This window comes from Malaya genurostris, chromosome 2 (genome assembly GCF_030247185.1).
Source record: "Malaya genurostris strain Urasoe2022 chromosome 2, Malgen_1.1, whole genome shotgun sequence".
Taxonomy (NCBI): Eukaryota; Metazoa; Arthropoda; class Insecta; order Diptera; family Culicidae; genus Malaya; species Malaya genurostris.
In genome coordinates this window covers 209,011,471-209,037,310 of record NC_080571.1, presented here as the reverse complement: position 1 = coordinate 209,037,310, position 25,840 = coordinate 209,011,471, and the positions used below count along the sequence as shown (strand labels likewise).

Sequence of the window (25,840 nt, the reverse complement as noted above, 5' to 3'; positions counted from 1 at the left end):
AGTTCCGTAGAAAGCATGAGAAATATCACACACACATGCGCGTGTGCTGGCTGAAAGGTGGTGAAAAATATTAAAGTCTTTTTCCAAGCATTTTCTGGCACCATAAAAAAGTATATATAGTTATGACTAAACTCTTCATTGAATGTTTTATACGTTACAATAGATTTAAATCGATTTGTGTTTGTTTTTCAAACAGAATGAAATTAGCTGTTTTTCGAAGAAGGGCGAATCTAACATTGACAGCAAATGGAGAAAAACGTCGATGAATCTTTCGACTTTGGTTTCAAACGAGGGGGATGACAGTAATTCATTTCACTGTTTCTAATGATAAATATGCTAGCGTTTTACTTAACTTCGTTTAACTTGATTCTCATACGCGTCATTTTTTTCCAATATAATAAGAATATGAAAAGTAAGCCTCGCTTTTCAGTTCTTTTTGGGTATATCATCAATTTATCTACACTTTTCATGAATATTCATGAATAGTTTTTAGCATGCTGCATATGTAGCATGGTTACTGCTATGGCAACACGTGAAATAATATTATTTACAGCAATCAGTGAGTTGATTTCATTTTCAATAGAAATCCTAAACCAATTATGTTCGAATCTGTTAATTAAACACAAACGCTTCGTAAGGTTGAAAGATGGTACGTCAACTTATTAGCCTATTCATTTCTAATTCAACATATTATTCTAGGAGTAATAGCTTGTAACTCCATGTATTGAAAATGTGAACATTGAAACTATTCGTCAGGACGCAAGGAAAAAGTTTCAAAGCACGGAAGGAAGAAGTTTCAAAGCATTTTGCTCACTAAAAAACCCTAATGTCTACAGATGTTAAATGTACTAGGTGTAAAACACATTCCTAATAATTCTTCTGTTCCAAGAAAGTACATTGTGTCAGCAGGAGCTATTGATGTATTCAATAGACTAGCACGGACTTTTATTTTCCAATTCGAATACTATAGATAAAATGAGCTCAATAGCAAATTAATTACCGCATTCATGATTCCGTCTATTTCACTCGAACAATGCATCCTCAAATGACAAAAGTTGACTATTGCCGCAAATTCACGATGTAAAATTTATGACCGCTTTGCCAAAACTAGCAAGTAACTTTTTATCTTTCATTTGATTTCCTACCGAACGGAAAAAGAGTTCACGTTTTGAACCTTACTAGTAAGAACTTAAATAGCAAAATTAAAATTGAAGTAGAGAAAAGTCTAAGCAATAAAACATTCAGGTTGACAGAAAAAACTTTGTTACTGAGCTGTAAGTCGTTTCTTTCCATTGAGATATTTGCGTTAATATTTTGTAGAGATGCATGTGGATGTATCATGTCTTTTTTGCATTAATGTAGAATAATGTGCATTTCGAAAAGTTTTTAAGTTGTCCCAGTAGCAATATGAGTAAATTTTCATCACAAGACTGATTTCTCAACTGGAATCGGAGTTAACTCAACACTGTCATCCCCCTTGACCACTTTCCTTCTATATCTAATGAATAAATCAACATTAAAGGAATTTCGCCCTTTTTTGATTTGTTTACTTTTATGCTTCCTGTGTGAATTATGAAGTTACGCCCTTGCGTATTTTTCGTGAAATTGGTTGGTTTTCGCTACTAAGATAAATCAGCGAGTAATTTTATCGTCCCATTTACTATTTCCAGTAGTAAAATGTTCGGAAGCCATCTAAAATAAAGAAAATAAATTGTTTCGCCCTTCCTTACCAGCGATTGAAGTATCACCAAATACAAATAATAATACCCCTAAGTCCCATATAAACGAATCGCCAATGTTTGGTTCACAGCATGAACAAGTAAGCCTAGCAAATATCTCCCTTTCGTTGCGATAGTGTGAAAATGAGAAAGGAGATCGTTTCTGGCAACGCTTTATGCTAGTTGCTACGGTGCAAAACAAACTTGTTTGTTTATCGTTGCTGTATTAAACTGCAACAATCAGTCTAATTATTGTTGCTGTATTAAACTGCAACAATCGGATAATAAACCGAGAAGCCTTCGAAATGGTGAGAAGTTGCTTAGTAGAGGGATGTGATACACGAACAGGGTCGTCCGAAATTTCGCTCCATAGTTTTCCTAAGGATCAAAATATGTAGGTAATATGTTTACATATTTTTCACTATAATAAACAGTAACTATAGTGAACTTGTTCTTACCCTTCAGTGTTGCTAGTTTTATAGAAAATTCGTTAAAGTACATTGTCACTCTGACAGTGTATCATGACAATGAACCGCACGATGCAAAATGTGTCCTTGAAAATTTGTCGGAGTACTCCGTATTATAATTTGTATTTGGTATCACCCTGTTTGTTGGCTTGGAACACGGAGGGCAAAACCTAGGACAGGACCAGACAACTGGCTTCTTTTTCCAGAAAAATATTTCTCTTCTTATTCCGGTTGCTCCCTGCTGTAAATAATAAATGCCTCGCGATCACTGTTGCCAGTAGAGATAATTATTCATTCTGAAAACATTCTCCCCTTATAACATGCAATTATTTATCATTTGAAAACACTTAGACAAATGTTATATCGGTCAAAAATATAGCTCTGGATTCATTTTGATCAGATGTTTGTTTTGAAGAAAACGTTTAGTTGAAACAGCTTAATAAAATTTTTCTAAAACACTCAATTTTGGGAAATTAATTCTTGCAGCTTTATTAACTAAAGTATTCAACATATTCTATTTGAGAAAAATAATAACATACAGAAGTATTCAGAGATTCGGTGCTATTCTCAACCAACATAATCAATATTCTCGTCCATATCACACTTCGTGATTTCAGGCTTTCTCTTTGTATCATCCAGTGATTGTTAAATGTACTCGTATACTTTCCGCATTCCGCAGGACTTAAGAACAAATTGAACTTAAATCAAATACAAATTATAATACGGAGTACTCCGACAAATTTTTAAGGACACATTTTGCATCGTGCGGTACATTGTCATGATACACTGTCAAAGTGACAATGTACTTTAACGAATTTCCTATAAAACTAGCAACACTGAAGGGTAAGAACAAGTTCACTATAGTTACTGTTTATTATAGTGATAAATATGTAAACATGTTACTTACATATTTTGATCCTTAGGAAAACTATGGAGCGAAATTTCGGACGACCCTGTTTGTGTGTCACATCCCTCTACTAAGCAACTTCTCACCATTTCGAAAGCTTCTCGGTTTATTAGCCGGCGATATTTAGACTGATTGTTGCAGTTTAATACAGCAACGATAAACAAGCAAGTTTGGTTTGCGCCGTAGCAACTAGCATAAAGCGTTGCCAGAAACGATCTCCTTTCACATTTTCACACTATCGCAACGAAAGGGAGATATTTGCTAGGCTTACTTGTTCATGTTGTGAACCAAACATTGGCGATTCGTTTATATGGGACTTAGGGGTATTATTATTTGTATTTGCTTAAATCCTATTGAAATTAATAATTTTGAAAACATTACCCGAAAAATAAAATATCCAATATCAAGCTACATTGTTACCGATGATACTGACAACACTTTTTCTACCACCCTGCAGTAATATTGATTTCAACAACTTGTACTTGCTAATGTCAATTTCAACCAATCACGAGCTGGTCCGAAATTGGTCCTAAAAGTGGATTAACAATTGTCAGGTCCTGTCCTAGGGCAAAACTTACGAAAACAAATGGAATGATAGTTTCGCCCTTTATAGTTCTTTGTATTACAAATATTGAAATTTTTGTAGGATCCGAAGTTTTAGGCAAAATTGTAGGATTTTGAAGCTTTTATTGGTAGGTGAGAGAAACTCGATTTCTTTACTTTTGTAAGATTCGCCCATCTTTGAAAAACAACTGAAATGAACTATGTTTAGAGTTGCACACAGCTGGAATCGGGTTATTTCGAATAAACATGTACAAATCAAATCAGGAATTTTGGAACATTCCGTGAGTTGTTCTAATTTTTAGTAAAATTTAGGCATGTTTCATCAAATGGACGAATTTGTCCTAAAGTGTCACCAATTTCAAATTTTGACCTAGGGCAGGACCTGACAACTGTTAATCCACCTTCGGACCAGATCATGATTGATTTAAAATGACAGAAGCAAGTACAACTTGTTAAAATTAATATTACTGAAGGATGGTAGGAACATGTAGTTCGATATTTAATATATTTCTTTTCTGATGTCGAAAAATTGTGTACAAATGGTGCACAGAACGCAGACTGTCACTGAGAAAGATAGCAAAAATGGAAGGAGTAAGTAAAAAAGCCGTGCAAAATGCAATCAGGAAGTTCGGTGAGGATAAACCGAAAACGGGTCGAAAAAAAAGTCCTGCTAACCCTCAGTTGGATAAACGTATACTGAAGGTGTTCGAGCAAAAGAAGTAGGTTTCAGTTCGGTATGTGGCCAAAAAAGTGGGCACTTCGAAGTCAAATGTTCTTCGTGCTAAAAAAAATGTTTGAATCTTCGAGCCTATAAGAAGCAGAAACAAAAAAAAAAACGTAGTCCGAAACAAGAAGCATCGATCACGCCGAGGGTTCGAAAGCTGTACAATACGATTCTTGCTGGAAATTTGAACTGCATAATCTTGGACGACGAAACCTACGTGAAACTCGATTACAAATCCTTGCCGGGACCACAATCCCGCATAGCGTTTTGGCTACCTGGGCAGCCATGGCCACCAAGCGGCTACCAAAATTGGTTCAGTGACAGTTGTCAAATCCAATTTGACAAAACAAAGTCGCCTGTATCTAAGTTAGCCGAGCGTTTTCATCTTCTCACCTTCGCTGAAAATGTCAAAAATTTCAATGTGGAAAAATCCTGGTGGATACGGTTGTATCGTTTGAGTTGTATATCTGGCAGCGGTGAGGCAGTCGGTCACCAGAATGTCTGCCAGCCATATTTTTCCAGCTGGCAGCGTTTAGTCAGCCATCTGGCAGCCATGCGTATGCGGGATATTATACCTTGCGAGAAGGGCAAGTGTTAAACCAGTCCGAGACATCGATTGAAGTCGAAAAATTTGGTAAGAAAGCTATGGTCGGGCAAGCAATTTGTAGCTGCGGTAAGATTTCGAAACCCTTCATCACCACTGCTTCAATGAACAGCGGAATATTCATCAAGGAATGTTTACAAAATCGACTTCTACCCATGATTCGAAGCCACAAGGATCCTGTTGTCTTCTGGCAAGATCTTGCTTCTTGCCACTACTCGAAATCAATGGTAGAATGGTATATTACCAAAAATGTTACTTTCGTCCCAAAAGACTTTAATCCACCAAATTGCTCACAACTTCGACCAATTGAGGAATTTTGGGCATTAACGAAGGCACATCTTAGAAAACATGTCTCGGCAGCCGAAACCATTCAACAGTTTGAAAAAGATTGGAAAAAAGTGTCAAAACTTGTCGCCAAGAAGTCTGTACGGAATTTAATGAGAAACGTTCGCAAGAAGGTGCGCCAGTTAGTCTACAATGGCTAAGTAGCAAATGTTGAGAATAATATTCTGTTGTTGTAGTCTAATATTATCAGTATATCGAATAAAATTCAAATATCTAACACTTGTGAATTATTTACAGCGAAATCAAAGTGCGTTCATACTTTCTGGGACAGTCTTTATGTTTTGTGCGGAATGCTTACACAATTTAAAAATCTCACAGAACTTGGTATATAATACAACTGAACGCTAGGTAATTGAATTGATTACTGAATGTTCGATAATTAAAATTTTGTTGAACTGTCAAGCAATTACCGAACTGTTCTGTAAACCAAATGGAATCATCTAACAAATGTTTCGGTTATTTTTCGTTTGTTTTTTTTTTTGTTAAAATTCTGTGTTTAAATGGCTTTTAGAATTTCAAAAAACAATACAAAGTTTCAACTTACACACTTACATTTGATTTCATTGTTCGGTAATTTTTTGGCGGGAACTATCGGTAATCATTAGAAACACCCGATGTTTCGGTACATAAATTTACATGTCCAGCCAGCGACTGACACCATTAAAGAAGGTGACAAGCGATTATAAATACACTCTCCTACTCAATGCTTGATCGGAGAAATAGGTATAAAGCGAGAGGACTAGTGTTTGATGGACAGAGAAGATGTTTGGATATAAGGTATCGGTCGGGTGACGGCCGAATGTGGACCATGTTCGATGTACGTTGCTACTATGTCTGTGAGTTTTAGTGTGGCTAAAGCAAGATCAGAGTGGCGAAATGGTAGCGCGTATGCACGGAATGCACAAGAACGCAGGTTCGAGTCCTGTCTATGAGCGTATCTTTTTCCAAAAAATCCCTCTTTTCTGTTAGTTTTTCTTTCACTTGGCTTCTCCAATATATATTTCCGCTCAGTCATTGCAAAAACTGAACTTAGTCATGGCGGCTTTACGTCAAACTAAAAATTAATAAATCGTTAAAAACAATTGCGATTTGATTTTCCGTAACAATCTCCTTCTGGTAGGAAAGGGCAGACAATCAATACAACCTTCATAGCCCAAGTAGCAATCCGCAACTAGTTCTGATGCGACTAAGTCCAAACTATGTTGCAACAAGAGCACGAATATGTTTTTTATGTTATACTGGTTAAAACAAGGTGACAGCAATGTTTCTTCATAACCTAACCAGTTACGAAATAGTTATTTAGGTTTCAAATCACCACATCTTTTTGTCATATTGAATTAATAATAAATTATACGCTATCGTAACTTAATCCAAACATATCTTTAATCGCAACTTTATTACTAGCTACTAGTTGAAAATAAGTTTATTAGACTCCAATATTGGCAACCCGTAACTAGTTCTGATACCACTTAGCCCAACTATGTTGCAACAAGAACACGAACATGTTTTTTTATGTTATGCTGGTTAAAACAAGGTGACGGCAGTGTTTCTTTATAACATAAACATTGAACTAGCTATCATTAGTAAGTTATCGTTACTTGATTCTAACATATCTTTAATCACAGTTTTAGTTTTAGCTACAAGTTGAAAAAAGGTTGCGAAACCATTATAAATACGTAAGCGTATATGTAAATCGTTACTATGTGAATTGATGTAGTAATAACTTAGATATTATGAGATTATAACATAAAATTCTTCATTGATTCAGATAGTTATAAGTAGGTTTTCCCAACGTTATGATAACGAAAATGCAAACAAAACAACCTTTGTTGGCTTGAATATGGCGAATACAATATGGAGTCTCAAGAAGTGTATGAAACGTAAATAAAACCTGGAGATTACTTTTTTCCAAACTACTTTTTGCCGAAAATAGTGAAAGGCAGAATAATCATTTTTGTTCTATGCACTGTCATAAATACGAAGAAAATAATATAGGGATTGAGCATCGATTGTGATAATATTATAACTCTCATGATATATGAATTTAAAATGATAAGAAATCACTCTAATTTGAGCATTCTGAACATAGCGTTATTTTGTTGTTTATTTTTCATATCTTTATAAACAGATTCTGATTGAAGGCGCATGAAAAACAGTTAAGTAAAATTGAATTCCGCTCGACAGTTTTAAAATCGTTGTGAAATTTGTACCTTGTATCAAGTTTGTGATTTAAAGCACTCTCCTGCTTTTTTATTGAAGATAGAAAAGTATTCTGGATTCATTCAATGTTTATAATGTCGATGGTGACTAAGTTTCAACTAGTTTACTTGGAAACAAGTTATTTTCAAGTTATGAAAAGATAAGTTATTTTAGTATGGCATTACAACGTAACGACAACTTATTTTTAGCTGAATTAACAACTAGTAGAAACTGCGTTTTTTGAGTCATGCAAGTGGTTAGATGTTAGCAACAATCACTCAAATATCTGGTTGCAAACTAGTCACAAACAAGCTAGCGTAACAAAAATTGTTACTTGGGAGGGGTCTGTCGCTGACGATGTCCAGCCAGCCACTGGCACCATTAAAGAAGGTGACAAGCGATTATAAATACACTCTCCTACTCAATGCTTGATCGGAGAAATAGGTATAAAGCGAGAGGACTAGTGTTTGATGGACAGAGAAGATGTTTGGATATAAGGTATCGGTCGGGTGACGGCCAGGATGTGGACCATGTTCGATGTACGTTGCTACTATGTCTGTGAGTGTTAGTGTGGCTAAAGCAAGATCAGAGTGGCGAAATGGTAGCGCGTATGCACGGAATGCATAAGAACGCAGGTTCGAGTCCTGTCTCTGAGCGTATCTTTTTCCAAAAAATTCATCTTTTCTGTTAGTTTTTCTTTCACTTGGCTTCTCCAATATATATTTCCGCTCAGTCATTGCAAAAACTGAACTTAGTCATGGGGGCTTTACGTCAAACTAAAAATTAATAAATCGTATGTATTTATGTTATTTAAATGTATCAAAAGCTTACACTAAGGAGAATGCGCTTAGAATTTCATAAGTTTTGAATCTTTAACCAAGTGAAACTCAGTCCCATTAAGTGTTAGAGATTTTCAAAAATAGTTTTACGATAATCTTAGTTGTTATCAAGACACTGTATGATTTTCCGCTTCATATATTGCTCAACGATTGGAACGAAACGGCTTGGCAAAATTCACTGGGCATTTTGGACACACCCATACTACACTCAAATAAAAATTCAAGGTTTCAAATGTCAAATTGGATATTTTACGTGACTAAAATGAATGTTATACGAACATCCCCTCAAATGAATAGAGTCATCACATAAGGTTTACGTGAATTGACCAAACGTCAAACGATCTACGTGAATTTCCAGTGTGAAAAACTCGATTTTGAAAATGGCGAGCAGTGGCCCTCGAAGTGTAAGTAGTGTAAATATTTGCGAGAAAAGTTATTTAATTACAATTTTTTACTCCATCGACCGGACCATTCCAGTATGAAAGTTTCCATGTGTTCAACTGGACCGAGTGCCTGCGTGAGTCTGGAAGTTTACCCGCTCCTGCCGAATGCTTCAAACAGGCCGTCGGTATGAAGCTAGAGGGAACCATGTAATGCGACTTCAACCTGAATCGGTAGTGTTGTGGGAGTTCTTGGATCTCGACTTCGGCTTCGGTTGGATGGCAGTGACAACATAAACGATTTCTGGAGGCTTGTCGATTTGAGATACCACGACGTTATTAGTTGCTTTTTAAGCCATTGGAATTATATGACAATTTTCTGAAATAAATATTTTATATTTCATGGCATTTTTTATTTCATAGATTTATATTAAAATCTGGAATCTCCCTTTTGACTTCAACCAATATAAAAAATAGTAGTTTTCTGGTATCTAAATTTGATATGAAGTGATAGATAAATGTGATATGAACAGTACATTACATTTTACCTATGTAACACGTAACTTTTACTGGATTATGCATTAAACAGCTTTTAAATGCCAGTCCATTAAAACCTACGTGAAAAATAGAATGGAAAATATTCACATAACTTTTCACGTAACTATAATATGATTATTATTTTGAGTGTAGTATTAACCACACCATTCCATTCACGCGTGGATTGATCAATACGACCGTCCCACGACAAAAGGGCCTACTTTTCGCAAAACTTTCAAGGTAAAACTACAAGCTTTCGATTTATATTGGAAACTTTAGAGAAATTGCAATAATGGCTCCGTAATAATCAAAAGAGAAAATAAACAAAGAGAGGCTCTCATATGCAGTTAGGCCCTTTTGTCGTGGAACTATCGAATAGTCGCCGAGTACGGTAAAAATCATACTGTATGTATGGTAAATTTGTCTCCTAATTATCGAACATCTGTAAATACTGATTGTCGTGGAAACTAGTTGTCAAATAGTCTTGAGTTCTTCGAATGAATTGAGGTGCCGGTGCACATATTTTCAAAACATTAGCTCCTCAAAGCTATTTTTTACATATAGGCAGAAAGTAGCTTCATATCATTCCTAAGCAATCAGAAGCTCCACAGTTACTTAAACTTTCTTACTGCTTAAAAGTACACGCGGAACTTTTGAGAACTTGTAAGTTCAGATCAAGTTCCGCGTGAACTTTCTAGTTGCTTAAGAAAACACGTGGCAATTTCTGACAGTTCGAAGTACAGAACAAGTTCCGCGTGAACTTTCTCGCTGCTTAAGAGTACGCGTGGTTGTTCTGGCAACTTGAAAGTACAGAATAAGCTCCGCGTGAACTGTTTCGCTGCATAGAAGCTGAACAATGTATTATAGAAGCAGATTAGAATTTCGTTAGGTTGCGTCGCGCAAACTTCTAAGTGTGGATAATTACTTAAAAATGGGCTGCTTAGAATGCTATTGATGAACTGTGAGAGCTGCTTACGCCAAATCAGTCCCTTTTATCCGAACTTTTGGTTAGTTGGGTTATGTCCACTTGCTGCCAACACATATCGTTTGAAGGTAACTTCTTTTGGACTCGAAGGATTGTGCGGTATTCTGGAAGGCGCTCATAACTTCGGTCAACTCCCGGCAAGTCGTAATATTTTCTGAATTTTCATCGATTCTAATTGGCTTCACTAGTTTCTGTTAAATTTATTCAAATCCGTAAAACACAATCGTAAGTTGGAAATTTGTGCTATTTTTTAATTTCTAAAATCCATTTAAAATCTGAATTTTATCAATCAAAAACAAAAACAAAATAATTATCGATTCGTTTGATGATTCCATTTGATTTACAGAACTGTTCGGTAGTTATTTAACAGTTTAACAATTTTTTTATTACCGAACGGTCAGAAATGAATTAATTTCAACTTTCTTTGCGTTTCGCCTTCGGCTCGTCAGTGCTTAAAGCAGTTCAAGTAGAACTGCCATCTCCGCCTAGCAGTCCAACTTGAACCGCTAAGCAGACGCAAAGTCCACACTACTTGTGTGACCCTTTAAGGATATAACACTAGGTGCCATATCCTATCTGACGTCTCGGGCGGAAACGAATGACGATTGGCTACTGGTCGCCGCCGAGTTTGAACATTTAGGGGTTTTTTGTTTTGTGCAAAAAAGCACATATTTTGTTTCAACTTTCTTTGCGTTTCGCCTTCGGCTCGTCAGTGCTTAAAGCAGTTCAAGTAGAACTGCCATCTCCGCCTAGCAGTCCAACTTGAACCGCTAAGCAGTGTAGTGTGGACTTTGCGTCTGCCAGTAGCCAGTCGTCATTCGTTTACGCCCGAGACGTCAGATAGGATATGGCACCTAGTGTTATATCCTTAAAGGGTCACACAAGTAGTGTGGACTTTGCGTCTGCTTAGCGGTTCAAGTTGGACTGCTAGGCGGAGATGGCAGTTCTACTTGAACTGCTTTAAGCACTGACGAGCCGAAGGCGAAACGCAAAGAAAGTTGAAACAAAATATGTGCTTTTTTGCACAAAACAAAAAACCCCTAAATGTTAATTAATTTACCGAACGTTCAGCTGTTGAAAATTCGCTAAAATATTACCGAATTCGGTGAAATTTTCTAATATGTGTACGACCGTGTTTTTCGTAATTTGATATTTTTCATAGAAACAAGTAAAGAAAATTAGAACCAGTCATTGCTACGGTTTCATTGCAGATCCACGAACAAAAAAAGTTTATCATTTGCTGCCGGTAAAAATGGAGGGAAAATTGTAACGTCATGTCCCAGTTGACCGGAGTTATATGCGTCTTCTACCACATTGCACAATCCGTCGAGCCAACTATAAATTATCATCGAACGGTTGACGGGTTGACAGCATATTGAAATAATTTTTTCTCTACCTATATAAGTAAATAAATAGTAACGGTAAAAATAATAATTCTAATATTTCAAAAACATACGCACCTGTACCTCAATCTATTCAACGTGTTCTTCAAGAATGTTTTTCGTTTGGTAAATTAAAAGACTTGAGAATCTCAATAATTGTTTGACAACTAGTTTTCACGACAATAAGTATTTACAAAAGTTCGGCAATTTTAAGTTAATTTCACCATACGAACGGTATGTTTTTTACCGTACTCGGCAACTATTCAGATTTACCGTAAGAATTGTATATTTATTTACAGAACTCTGTAATAAAAAAACACGAGATCGTCCGATACAAATTTGCAAATTTTTAATGATTACCGTAAGCTTTCATAAAATAAAACAGCGATATCAATTCTAGTGTATACACATGTTTACTTGTGGGTTTATAAAATAACACGCTACTTTTCCGTTAACTGACGTAAGAAAAAATATGCTCGACACGATTTACTTTGATGTGTGTGCAACTCAAATCTCTCTACCGTTTGTTCATAACTAAGGTAAGTGTACCTAATGAGAGTAAACTAAGGTATTAGTATTAACTAGGCTTTGAGTAAACCGGTTGAACGAAGAGGTTAGAGATTTGTATGCAAAAAGCCACTACTAGTAACTACACTAGAGATGGTCGGGTATAGAAATTCTTATACCCGAACCCGACCCGTACCCGAGTGATCAGCAAAAAAATTTACCCGTACCCGACCCGTAACCGATTGAAAATTTAAAAAATTACCCGTACCCGACCCGTACCCGATCAATAATAAATAAAAATTACCCGTACCCGACCCGTACCCGAAAAAAAATAAAAAATTTTACCCGTACCCGACCCGTACCCGATTAAAAATTACCTGTACCCGTACCCGACCCGAATGAGTAGTAAAAATTTTACCAAAATTCAGTATGGAAAAAAATGTGTTTTAGATATCGAGCCGTATCAGGCTCTAGTTGGTAAGAAAAATACATTAAAATGCTTGTTTACTTTTAAACATATAAATACACTGTGAAGCATGAATAATGTAATGTAACTTTGTTTTAAACATGCATAAAAAACAAACGGTTCATCCGAATTCAAAAAATTTTTTTTTTCATATTAAAGTACAATCCTTCCGGGTAATTGTGGAATATAATTTCATTCAAATGGCTGCCTCGGCTGGCCTTGCAGTACGCCATACGGTCGGTCCAGCTTTTTAATACATTTTCGATTGTATGCAGCTTTATTTCAGCTATGGATGCACGAATGTTATCCTTCAAGGCTTGAATTCTCTCTGGCTTGTCCACATAACACTTATCTTTGACAGCCGCTCAAAGATAATAGTCTAACGGTGTCAAATCACAGCTCCGAAGCGGCCAAACGACATCCGAATTTCGACTGATAATTCGATCTCCGAAGACTGTGCACAGATGATCGATCGTAGCGTTGGCTGTGTGGCACGGAGCGCCGTCTTGTTGGAATCAAAAGGTGTCCAAGTCTACCTCTTCAAGTAACGGGAAGAACCAATCGCTAATGATGACGCGGTACCGCTCGCCATTGACCGTGGCGGCGGCTCCTGCCTCATTTTCTAAGAAAAAAGGCCCAATGATGCCGCCAGACAAAAATCCGCACCAAACCGTCACTCTCTGAGATCGGCTTCTCCATGATGACGTGCGGGTTTTCCGTCCCCAGATGCGACAATTTTGCTTATTAACATACCCGCCGAGATGAAAGTGTGCCTCATCCGAGAAGATGATTTTTTTGCACACATTCCGCAACATTACCATGATTTTGAAAGTAAAACTGCACTATTTTCACGCGGTCCTCAAGCGTATACACAACCATTTTCGTTCAGCGGAAGGATACAACTAAGTTTCTGTCAAATCAGAAGTGACATTTAGGTTACCAATGTCGAAATAACCGCTAGTTCAAAAATAAATGTTAGATGGCGGACCCTGTAGATTTCCAATGTCTTTGGTACTTTATACTCATTTACAAATGTCAACAAAAGCGAGTAATATCTACTCAAATTTTTCAAAAAGCATATTTACCCAATATGTCGTAATACCCGTTGTACTCAATTTTGGGTAGGTATGGTTTTTACGAAACAGTGCGACTTTTGATCCAATTCTTTAGAACTATAAGTAAGCGTGCTCATTATCTTGACACACAAATAAAGATTCACATTCGAATCACTTGAAAAATCACGTAAAATAGTTCCAAATGTCAAATTGAATATTATACGTGACGAAAATGAATGTTATGCGAACATCCCCTAAAATGAATAGTGTGTTATCAGTTCGACCAAAGAATCAAACAATGTACGTGTATTCCCGGTGTGAAAAATTCAATTTTGAACATGGTGAACAGTGAGTCCTTCAAGTGTAAGTAGTTTGAACATTCGTAGGAAATTTGTTTGGTTACAATTTTTTACTATAAAGCAAAATTAATTATGATTTTGATTTAAATTAATCTGTCAACTATGCCCGTTTTGTAAACCTCACAAACCCACACCCACGATGTTATCGGTAGCTGGTGGTTTTTACAGCCATTGAACCGGTGGAACCCTCAACGAGTGAACACGGTGAAAATTTGAGTATTTCACGAGAAAAGATTTTCACCCTTACTTTTGCGACTCCACGTTGTCACGCATCGAGATTTTCACTTGTAGTCCAGTGAAAAGAAACGAAAATTAACTAGCAATATAGTCCAACTTGCTGTGCCATCAATCGGTGTCATTTAAAGTGAGGTGACACCACCCAGAAGTGCAGAATAATAAGAACTTCTATGCAGATTTTCTGAAATAAATGTCCATGTTTTTATGGTAAGAATCCCAATGATTTTTATGAAAATTTTGAAAGTCTCTAACCAATATTTAAAATAACAGTTTTCTGGTATCTGAATGTGATATGAGTACTACACTACATTTTATATACTGCCCTTACTTGCATATCAGTCCCATATGGGAAATCGGCATGTTGAGAAAAAGACGATCAAAAGTTTATTTCCGATTTTTTTTATTTATTGTGCTCCCTAATGCTGGTCCCGGGTTGGCGGTTCAATGCATAGGACGCTGGTCTTACAAGCCAGCTGTCGTATGTTCGAACCCCGACCTGGAAGGATTCTTAGTGTCAGTAGGATTCATATTACTAGCCATGCAATGATTCTGTACACTAAGAATCGGCTGCGAAGTCTGTTGAAACAGAAAGGCCAAATTCCACGAAAGGAATGTAATGCCAAGACTTTGCTTTGCTCCCTAATGCTAAATCTTGGTGTTATTACATGAAATATCGGTAATACACCTTTGCTGTTCCAATATTGCAACAAATGAAATTATTGAAATTTTGCACTGAATGGGACTGATATGCGGGTACTTTAGCATATGGGACACAGAAATGAGTTGATATTTTTTTATATTTTACTGAACAAACCCTCAACTTTCATTGCAATTTCTGAGAGTTTATTGAGGAAAGGCTCCATTCCTCAAGCTAACTAAAAATTGGCGAAAATCGATATGAGACTGATATGCGAGTATGGGCAGTATATGAATCAAATAATTTTTACTGGATTGTGCATTAAACAGCTTTCAAATGGCAGTCCATTAAATCCTACGTGAAAAGTAGATTCCGACCGCAACATCATAGAGCTAAGGCAGTGTGTCTTATTAAATATGTTATAAACAAAGTAGGGCGGGAAATATTCACATAACTTTTCATGAAGAAAAAAATGTTTTTTTCTGGAAAAAGATGCCGTTTGACAGGTCTGGTCCTAGGCGGGAATGTCAAAACCCCTTGAATCAAATTGATTATTTTTCGGAAGAACTGTTTTGCAATGAAAAAATCTCGTCAACGTGTAAACATATTTATGTGAAGTACAAATGGTCGGGTAATCGATCCGAAAAAAAAATTTACCCGTACCCGACCCGTACCCGAGTGAGCGATAAATTTTTTTACCCGTACCCGACCCGTACCCGAGTGAGCAGTAAAATTTTTTACCCGTACCCGACCCGTACCCGATTGAAAATAAAATTTTTTACCCGTACCCGACCAAAAACCCGTCGGGTACGGGTACGGGTCGGGTTTCGGGTAAAATACCCGATACCCGACCATCTCTAAACTACACTAACTTAAGCATAGTAGCTATCTTGGAGTAGATTGGGCAAACAGGAGGTTTACAGGTTTTTGTGCGAAAGGCCTATATTTTGCATGTAAACCTTGATAATCGGCGCGTAAAATGCATTAATGTATTATAAACCTTTTTGCTAACTAAAATTGTGCCAAGATTTCAAAATAACCACGCTATGATATATTTGAAATTTATCTCCTCAATCTCTTGATGAGTAAGATACAAGATAAGCTATGTAACAAGATATAAGTTCAGTTAAATTTCTAGATGGAAATAATAAGAACAATGACACGATAGAAAATTCTATAAAATTGGCCGTTCCTTTTGCGTTTGCGCTTCTGAGCGTGTAAATACTAGTATTTTCAGCATTCTAGAGAATTCTAGCAACATCCTTAATATTGTAAATAATATTGCACTCGGAATTCCTAAAGAGCTCCACGCGTACCGTCGTTAATCAAAACATAGTATTATAAAATCGTGTTTATGATAAAGAGAACTTGCATGTACTTTAATATTTTAATTAGTCTAATTTTCATACGCATAGAGGTATGCTGTACGCGATTTATTATTTGAATTCATGAATAACGAACAAAAATGGCGTCCAAAACTTTCTCATACTCTAAAGGTGATTGTAGTCTTGGGATAAAATGAGAATTGAGCGGAATTTAAAAATAGGCGTGTTTGGCACAACAATTATATGTTTGCGCTCTTAGCTCGCAGTAATGTTCGAGAACCTATAGAGTGGACATCGCGTCGTATATATAAATACATGAAGTAAATTCAACGGCTCAGTATGTTTCTGAACTAACTATATTGAAAGTATTACTGAACAGGTATTCTAACGATAGAAAAAATATGAGTAAAACATTTAAAGTTTTGGAGAATCCCGAATTGGGAAGGTATGCGTTGGCAGACAAAAATTTGAAAGCAGGTGATGTTCTTTTCGAAGAAACACCATTCGCTATAGGACCTAAATTAGACAGCCCTCCAGTTTGCTTGGAATGCAGCTGCCCAGTTGACGGAAATGCAAGTGATCAAAAATGTGCTAAGTGTGGTTGGCCTTTATGTGAAGAGTGTATTGCTAAAGAAAACGATATTGTGTATCATAGGAAAGAATGTGCTATATTCGTGAAAAATAAAGTCAAATTTCAAAATGTCGATGACTCGACTGCCAGTTGTACTCAGCTGGATTGCATAACACCTCTGCGAGTATTATTGGAAAAAGAGGAAAACCCGAATCGATGGAATGCCGAAATTAGTGTAATGGAACATCATCCCGATGCGCGAAAGGCAACTGCTGTTTGGAATGCCGACCATCACAATATTGTTAAATATTTAAGAGGACCATGTGGTTTGAAGGACCGTTTCTCTGAAGATCTAATTCAACAGGTGATCGGAATTCTCGAAGTGAATGCGTTCGAAGCACGAACATGTAGCGGATATGCGATCCGTGGGCTGTATCCTAAACTGGCCATCATGGCCCACTCGTGTGTGCCAAACGTCGTTCATGCTATTCATCCCACCAAAGATTACAGGTAAATTGTTTAAAATAGCTTTAAACACGATTGAGATAATAATGTCAGTTTCCATAATGTCGTACGCTCAAACGCTCGGAACGTGTAAAACATTCGTTGCTGCGAAAATACCATATGTACCAGATGTACTTATATTAAGGTGCATTGCCGATGTAATCAAAAAAATCTTGGCGCTTCGTTCCTTCGTGGAATTTTGTCTTGGGTTTTCAACTGACTTCGCTTCCGATTCATAGCTTATAGGACATTTTCATGGCTAGTATTACTATCCTACTGACACTTTGAAAGCACGATCAAGCCTCAAATATATGATGACGGGTTCGTGAAATCAGAATCTTACACTCCGAACCACCGACCTAGGTCAAAGTTCAAACACTTTTTGATATATATCATAATAGAGTATAATATTTTTTGGTTTTGCAGATGCAATGCCCTCATTTCAACAAAATGTACACTTATCTTATTTCTTCATTTTCAAGTTTAAAAGTCAAATAAAGAAATTTCTGACAGTGTAGAATTTTATTTCGAAGAAATATTTGTGACTATGATCAACCTGGTGCTTCAGTAGTTCAGAAACGAGTGAATTTGACAGTTTAACTTTTTCTGTACCATTTAATTCCACTATTTCACTGTCACGTTATTAACAAAAACAAACTTATAAAACCGATACACTGAAGAAGGATGTAAGTAACATTCCGAAATACGCGTATCTGTATTGTAACGTTTGTTGTGCTTCATTAAAGTATAGTGACTTTGTGAAAGTGTAATAACGTGACAGTGAAATAGTGGAATTAAATGGTACAGAAAAAGTGAAACTGTTGAATACATTCCACTAACAGCTCCAGGTAAAAAAAAAATAGTGAGTGAATTTGATTTATGCAAACCGCTTGATTCACAGATCATTAGACAAAGAAAAACAGAATTAACGTGTGTTTCCATTGTCGACTATTTTCTATATACTATTATAGTCTACGAGAAAAATAAATGATTTATTGTTTTAGACAGCCGGCAGCCAAGGAAAAGTATTTATTCATCTTGTTTCAATTTAGGGTGTGCCAGGTGACCTAGACCAAAATAACGTGTATTCTTCATATTCTCAATCAAGCTTTCTAAGTTATTATTGAAACACACAGCAGCTACACTTGTTCAATGTAGTGTTATTACACGTCCAATTTTACTGACTCTGACATAGTTAGGATCATAATTTAAAAACGGTGTTAATTTTTTGGTCCAATCTGTTTAACTAAGATTACATTTCTCTCTTTTATTCAGACTAGTTGCAAGAGCGGCAGTTGATGTTGCGGAAGGTGAAATGCTGTTTACTACTTACACATATACGTTAAGTGGTACTACTATGAGGCAAGCTGCTTTGAAGTCCGGCAAATATTTCACATGCCGTTGTGCGCGGTGCTTAGATCCTGCTGAACTAGGGACACATTTTAGTTCCTTAAAATGCCAGAAATGTGACAATGGTTTAATAGAATCGGTCAATCCCTTAGGTAAGAATGACATTGAACTCAGCTGACAAAATAAGATTTGAATTTAACGAAACTTATATTGCATGTTCCAGATGATGAAGCTGATTGGAAATGTACTCACTGTGAGTATAAGACCAAAGGCGCTGCCGTTCTTAAAGCTGCTCAAGTTATGCAAGCCGAGTTGGATGAACTTGCTTATATGGAGTATGGACCCGAACGTTTGGAAAATTTCGAACGCTTGTTCAAGAAGTATAGGAGCGTTCTCCATCCACTGCATTTCATCAATACCTCCATTCGACACAGCTTGATAGAATTGTACGGTAGAATACCGGGCTATGAAATGCATGATCTTCCAGATATCTTATTAGAGCGCAAAGTTGAGTTGTGTCAAGATATCCTCAAAGTGCTAAATGTGTTCGAACCTGGGAAGTCACGTGCACGGGCAATGATCTTATATGAGTTGCATGCTCCATTAATATTACTTGCTCAGTCTGCTTATAGACAAGGAACATTGCAAGGTGTATCACTGAAAGAAAAGCTTATAGAAGCAGCTGATATATTAAAAGAGTGCGCCGAAATCTTAGAATGGGAAGATTCTTCTACTCCAGAGGGCATTTTAGCTAACGTAGCCAAACAAGCTATTGTTCAACTGGAACAAAGTATACATTCTTTGGAGTAATTGTTTCAATGCTGGTCTTGATTTTATCTAGTCATTTTTTATTGTGTATTTGTGCCGTTTGTTATTATTATAAGCTCAATATTTGTAAATAATCACACAAATCAGGAGGTTACAAACTTCCGAAATAAAAATAAACTTCAATCTGTGTAACATTTTTTTCCGTGCTCTTCCACTAGAATAGGGCATTAGATCCACAATTAATTAGTAAATTAAGTTTTATTTTCGGTCGTCATATGGCGAGTAACTACTCACAAGTCCTGTATCTCACGCATCCACGTGTGTCTATTGACGCTTAGCTTCGACTGGGTGTGGTAGTAGTAGAATGAGAGGGAGCGAGCGACGAAGGGCGCAATAACCATACCGTAGACAGAACAAATGATATGTCGCGTCAGTTATGTACAGTGGTAAACAACGAACAAACCCCTACGATGTCCATTCGGAGAGACAGGAGGTTGCGACAATATTCTAACAAGGAATTACGAATAATCTAGCAAGACATTATGCTCATTAGTTGAAGTTAACGCAACCAACGGAAGAGCAGTTTGGCGCGATGACTTTTGAAGATACCTATAAGATAATAAGTATCATAGCGGCGACCGTACTGGATACGAGGCCACCATTGCCATTAGAATGCCGGACGATAGTCCAGTGTGAATGGTTCTTGAAACCGATCCAGTTAGAACAACAGGAAGAGGAACGCTGCGAACAAGGTGAATCGATTAAGTGACGAGCAGCCGTGGATCGAGTATTTGGTGTTACTTAAGGAGAAAATGCACCTCGATATAAGCAAAGTATATTCTCTTCAATTGAATAAAACGAATAATGTTATATACGTTCAGTTCTATAAGCGCAGAGCAAATGAATTTATTAACATAAACAACAATGTGCGTTATCTGGAGCACGAGAACGTCAAATCTAACATTCCAGTGTACATGGAGAAGTGTTGTTTAGAAGTTTGTGTTTGCTCTTGATGAAACCATTCGATACTTTCCATCTTGAAGGAAGAGTGGGAGATTTTTTCGTGGTATCCTGAATGGTGTACGTTATGTATGCGCTTTAAGAAGTCTTTACCATTTTGCCTGATTGTCACTCAGAACTCAATGTACCCAATAAAATCGATGATCATCTAACAATGGAAACAACTTTTTTTTTGCCAAAATTTTTTTTATTCATCAACATAATCACCTTTTAGGGTGATACAATGGTTCCAACGTTTTTCCAATTTTTCAATACCACGTTTATAAAAAAATTTATCTTTCGCTTCAAAATAAGCTTCAGTTTCAGCGATGACCTCCTCATTTGAGCCAAATCTTTTTCCCTGGAGCATTTTTTTAAGATCAGCAAAGAGCCAGTAGTCACTGGGGGCTAAATCTGGCGAGTATGGGGGGGGTGGGAAAGCAGATCAAAGCCCAATTCGTTCAATTTCGCCATTGTTTTCATCGATTTGTGGCAGGGTGCATTTTGTTCCATCGAAAGCAATCGCGGCACCCACTTGGAAAAAACCTTTTTCATGCTCAATTTTTCATGAAGGATAGTAAATACACTTCCATATGATATCTGTGTCATCTCAGCAATCTCACGGAGCTTAACTTTACGATCTTTCATTATAATTTTTGTCACTTCACTCACATTTTCCGGTGTAACGGCTTCCACAGGTCTACCCGAGCGTTCCGCGTCATTTGTGTCGGTACCAAATACAAATAATAATACCCCTAAGTCCCATACAAACGAACCGCCAATATTTGGTTCACAGCCTGAACAAGTAAGCCTAGGAAATTACTCCCTTTCGTTGCGATAGTTTGAAAATGTGGAAGGAGATCGTTTCTGGCAACGCTTTATGCTAGTTGCTACGGCGCAAAACAAGTTTGTTTGTTTATGTTTTCCGTTGCTGTATTGCAACAAATTCAAAGGTACAATCCACTTCCGGTGAAACTCTCAACGGGTGAGCACGTTGCATCGTGTTAGTCCGGGGAAAATTCGAGTATTTCGCAAGAAAGAAAGGATTTTCAGCCGTACTTTGACGATTCGACGCAGCCACACAGCGAGATTTTCGCTTGTAGTCAAGTGAAAAGAAAGTCCACTGGACTATAAACGAAAATTAACTGGCAATATAGCCTTAGTTGCTGTGCCATCAATTCGGCGTCATCTCAAGTGAGGTGACGCCAACCAGAAAGGAAGAAGAAGAAGAAGAAAGGTACAATCCAGCTAATCGATGGATGAAGAATTGCGATATATTTTGGCAGTGATGGGACTTTATTTCATAAACGGGCCTTGCGTGGAACATAGGTACGATTCGTATACGTACCACGGAAACAGCGATTAGCGCTCTACACGATAAAATAAAAGTTAAAAGAGAAACAAATGCAAGCTGTGTATGCGTTTTCCCAATAGTCACTCATCTATGCGTTACCCAGACAAATTGATTATAGCCCGAACGGTGGCAGACACAGCAGTTTTTCTCTCACGATGGATAAACTTATTAATTGAATTATTTTCTATTAGTATTATGACGTAAAGGTTCCCCGCATTTAGCAGATGTTGGAAAAATTCCTACTCCTCTGACGGGAGTGATTTGCAATGAGAAGAACGGATGGCTACCATAACGATTCGGTGAACAGTGCCGAGACATTCTAACATATAATACTGAGCAAATTCCGAAAAGCCAAGGAGCAAATTTCTGAAAAGCCATGGAGGACAAAAAACAAAAACCGATATGGAATAACCATATCTCATACACAACAATATAGTTCAAGTTTATTTTTCACTACAATAAACAGTAACCATGGTGAATTTGTTCTTACCCTTCAGTGTTGCTAGTTTTATAGAAAACTCGTTAAAGTACATTGTCACTCTGACAGTGTATCATGACAGTGTACCGCACGATGCAAAATGTGTCCTTGAAAATTTGTCGAAGTATTCCGTATTATAATTTGTATTTGTCGGTACGACCACGTTTAAACTCGGCCAACCACCGACAAATCGTTGCTTTTGATGGACAAGAGTCCGATAACATTTTTCAATCCATTGTTTCGCTTGCACGGTGTTTTTACCCATTAAAAAACGTGCTTAATCCACCTAGCAGTGAGATGATACCTTTTTTTTTTATCAATCCGCATGTGTTTTTTCATGAATATTCTTCGGTTCTCATGACATTATTTAAAGACCGTCGTTTTAAGCTGCAATTTGACATTTTAATCACTCATTACTCTATCTAAGATCCATGATATGTCGAAGTAAGCTCCACTTTAGAATTTACGGTAATTTAAGGTACTTCCAGAGCCGGTATTCAGGAACCAGCATAACGCAAACCTATTCGTATGGCCATATGACGAATAAATTGCAATAGTTTATTTTATTTATTTTAATTTGAATTTTTGTTTCTGAAATTCGATTTGGCTTTATTTGAGAAAACGATTGAGCTTTGAGAAACGATTCGATACTGGAGCCGGAATTCGAAAATCGGTGTAGCCGAAGTCAGACAAATTCACCTGAGCAGTTTACATTTTTTTCAAAATGTTCAAAAATCAGTGTAGACATCTTTGAGAAGTCGTAGTACGAGTTAAATTGTTGGGTGCCTTCCGAATCGAAAACTGAATACCACTAAAACTGAAATAAGTTTATTTGGTTGTCGACTATTTAAATTAGCAAATCTTAGATGATTCTTAGATTTCATTTGAATCTTAGATCGGTTCAGCCATCTACGAGGAAAATGAGTTACACAATTTTAATTTCGTTTCACATATCATTCTGTTGTTTCGGAACCAGAAGTCGGATCCAAACATAATTCAGGAGCCTTGTTTAGGAGCATACGAATTTTCGTATGAATTTGTAGAAAACGGTTGAGTCATCTTCGAAAAAAAGGTAAAAAATTGAGTGAAATTATTTATCACATACGCATTTGCTGATCTCGACGAACTGATTCGAATGGTATATGGGTGTTATGTTCTTCCAGCCTTTATTGCTGTAAGCAGTTTAAATCAATATGATTATGAGATTGTTCTGAATTCGGAAGTACTGCCATTTTTCCAATATGTCATATTCGAACGATTATGTTGCCAAAAACGAACCGTGCTAAAATCGGTCCGAGGCAAAATGTCATGAAAAAGGATGCTGCACAGTCTTTTAGGTACTTAGAAACAAATGTATGTAACAGTATAAAAAGTCGTGTTCTACATTGCTCCCAAGCCTTTCTTTGCCATACAGTGCTCAGAACTTCTACTGCTGGAATATGGGGGAAAAGTCGCTTACACCAAAATTTCGATATCTCCGTTAAAAATGGACGGATTTTAGCAATCTATGGCTTGTTGGATAGCTATTACCGTGCGGAATCTAAGTCTGAAAACATATTGTGTTTTCAAGGTCAATTGTGACAGATACTGTCAAAAAACTGAAAATTTTGACATAAAACTTCGTATAACTCAAAAAGTAAACATCCGATCTCCAAACTATTCAATAGCGTTCTGGGTGACGGGGAGACCTTTCATTTGCGACTAGTTTGCTCAAAATCGGTCCAGCCATCTCTGAGATCTCGACCTCTTAGTTGACAACACACATACAGACACACACACACATACATACACACACACACACACACACACACAGTTCAAGCGAATTCTATACCTATTTTTTATATTTATAAAAAAAGGTAAAACAATGTTTTATCAAAACACGAAACTCGGTTTTTTCCATTTTTTAAACAAACTACAAAACGACTTTACTCCAACCTCGATAACTCAGCTGTTTCTGGTCGGATCGACTTAAAATTTTGACGCGTTTCAAGCAAAGGTTAGTACTCTAGAAAGACGTGGTTACTGGTTTACTACGAGCGCCATCTCTGCTTTAGTCTCGGGACTTATTGATCCATGTGTTAACTAAGAACCCGTTCACTACGATAAGCCATGCGAGAAACTGGACAAGAAACTATCTACCTCAAAGGACAACGGTACCCATTCTACTTCGTCCACAAGCAACCGCAGCACTTCTATATTAGTTTCAAGCATTCCCAGTACTTCTCAGGCAGCCATCAACGTCACTAATGAAAAGAACATGAAGATCGAAAAATTACCCTCTCTTCATTCAACTCTCCTTCAAAGAAGAAAATAACGATATTGTGCTATAAAAGCATTGTTTTGTATCAATGATAAACGGTCACGTTAAGCTAAAGGGTATTTTATTGTTAATTACTAACCTTCAAAAGACAGCTGTTAAAATTTCATGATATTCTATTCATTAGTTTGTGAATTATTGTGCTAAGAGTTACGCTACTTTTGTTATTTTCAGAACAATGGATCAAAAACAATTTCGTGTTTCAATTTTACACTGCTTCTTGATGGAAAAAATACCGTTCAAGCGAAGCAAGCAAGGCTTAAAAATAATGATGGAGACTCCGCTCCATCAGAAAAAAAAAACAATAAAACGTAGGTTTGCTGACTTCAAACGTGGTCGTAGAGACACCGATGATGCAGTCGACGTCCAAATGAGGCGTTAACACCAGGAAACAAAAAAAAATCCAGAAGTTGCTATGAGATAGCTCTGTTCAAAGAGGGCACCGCGTTTGCTCACTGTTGACCTAGAACGAGATCGTGTTGATGATTCTGAGCAGTGTTTGGCCATGTTTAAACGTAACAAATCGGAATTTTTCCGTCGATATGTGACAATGGATGAAACATGGATTCATTTCTTCACTCCGGAATCAAAACAATCGTCATCTGAGTGGGCAACAACTGGTGAACCTCATCGAAAGCACAACAATCGGCTGGAGTGGTTATGGCCTCGGTATTTTGGAATGTGCGTGGTGTAATATTTAATAATATTGATCGACTATCTTCAGAAAGAAAATACCATTAACAGTAAATATAATATAGCGTTATTGGAGCGTTTGAAGGCTGAAATTGCAAGGAAACGATCGCAACGCACCGTGTTACAAGTCAATCAAAACAATGGCAATACTACATGAATTGAATTTCGAATTGCTCCCACATCCACCGTATTCGCCAGATTTGGCTCCCAGCGACCTGAAAAAATGCTACCGGTAAGAATTTTCGCTCGAATAAAGGAGGTTGCCGCTGAAACTGAGGCTAATTTTGAGGCAAAAGATAAATCGCTCTACAAAAGTGGTTTTGAAATGTTAGAGCGGCGCTGGAATGGTTGCGTTGCATGATCTTGATGGAGATTACGTTGATGAATAAAGTTGATTTTGAATCAAAAAAATCGTGTTCTCTTTGTTAGGCGTGGGACTTTTCAGCCCATGTGTTATACATAAAAATAATGATGAAACCTGCACAGCCGATTAATTCATCACCAGTAAAATATGAATCGGCTTTTGTCCAAAGTTCAACTTGCTTCATATTAGAAAATACACCTAAAAA

The 25,840-nt window shown here is 37.0% G+C and overlaps 1 protein-coding gene across 1 annotated transcript; it reads left to right on the top strand.

Moving 5' to 3' along the window:
• The first annotated feature begins 16,518 nt into the window (after window positions 1-16,518).
• Window positions 16,519-20,582, top strand: LOC131427317 (SET domain-containing protein SmydA-8). Its single transcript, XM_058590389.1, has 3 exons — window positions 16,519-17,318; window positions 18,588-18,814; window positions 18,886-20,582. Exons 1-3 carry the CDS (start codon window positions 16,639-16,641, stop codon window positions 19,470-19,472), a joined length of 1,494 nt encoding a protein of 497 aa, XP_058446372.1. The 5' UTR covers window positions 16,519-16,638; the 3' UTR covers window positions 19,473-20,582.
• Window positions 20,583-25,840: the final 5,258 nt, after the last annotated feature.

Excerpts from the sequence above, each read along its gene's own strand:
- LOC131427317 (XM_058590389.1), top strand. The coding sequence starts at position 16,639 with ATGAGTAAAACATTTAAAGTTTTGGAGAATCCCGAATTGGGAAGGTAT. Across the intron at positions 17,319-18,587 it reads CATCCCACCAAAGATTACAG|ACTAGTTGCAAGAGCGGCAG; the intron begins GTAAATTGTTTA and ends TCTTTTATTCAG. Across the intron at positions 18,815-18,885 it reads AGAATCGGTCAATCCCTTAG|ATGATGAAGCTGATTGGAAA; the intron begins GTAAGAATGACA and ends TGCATGTTCCAG.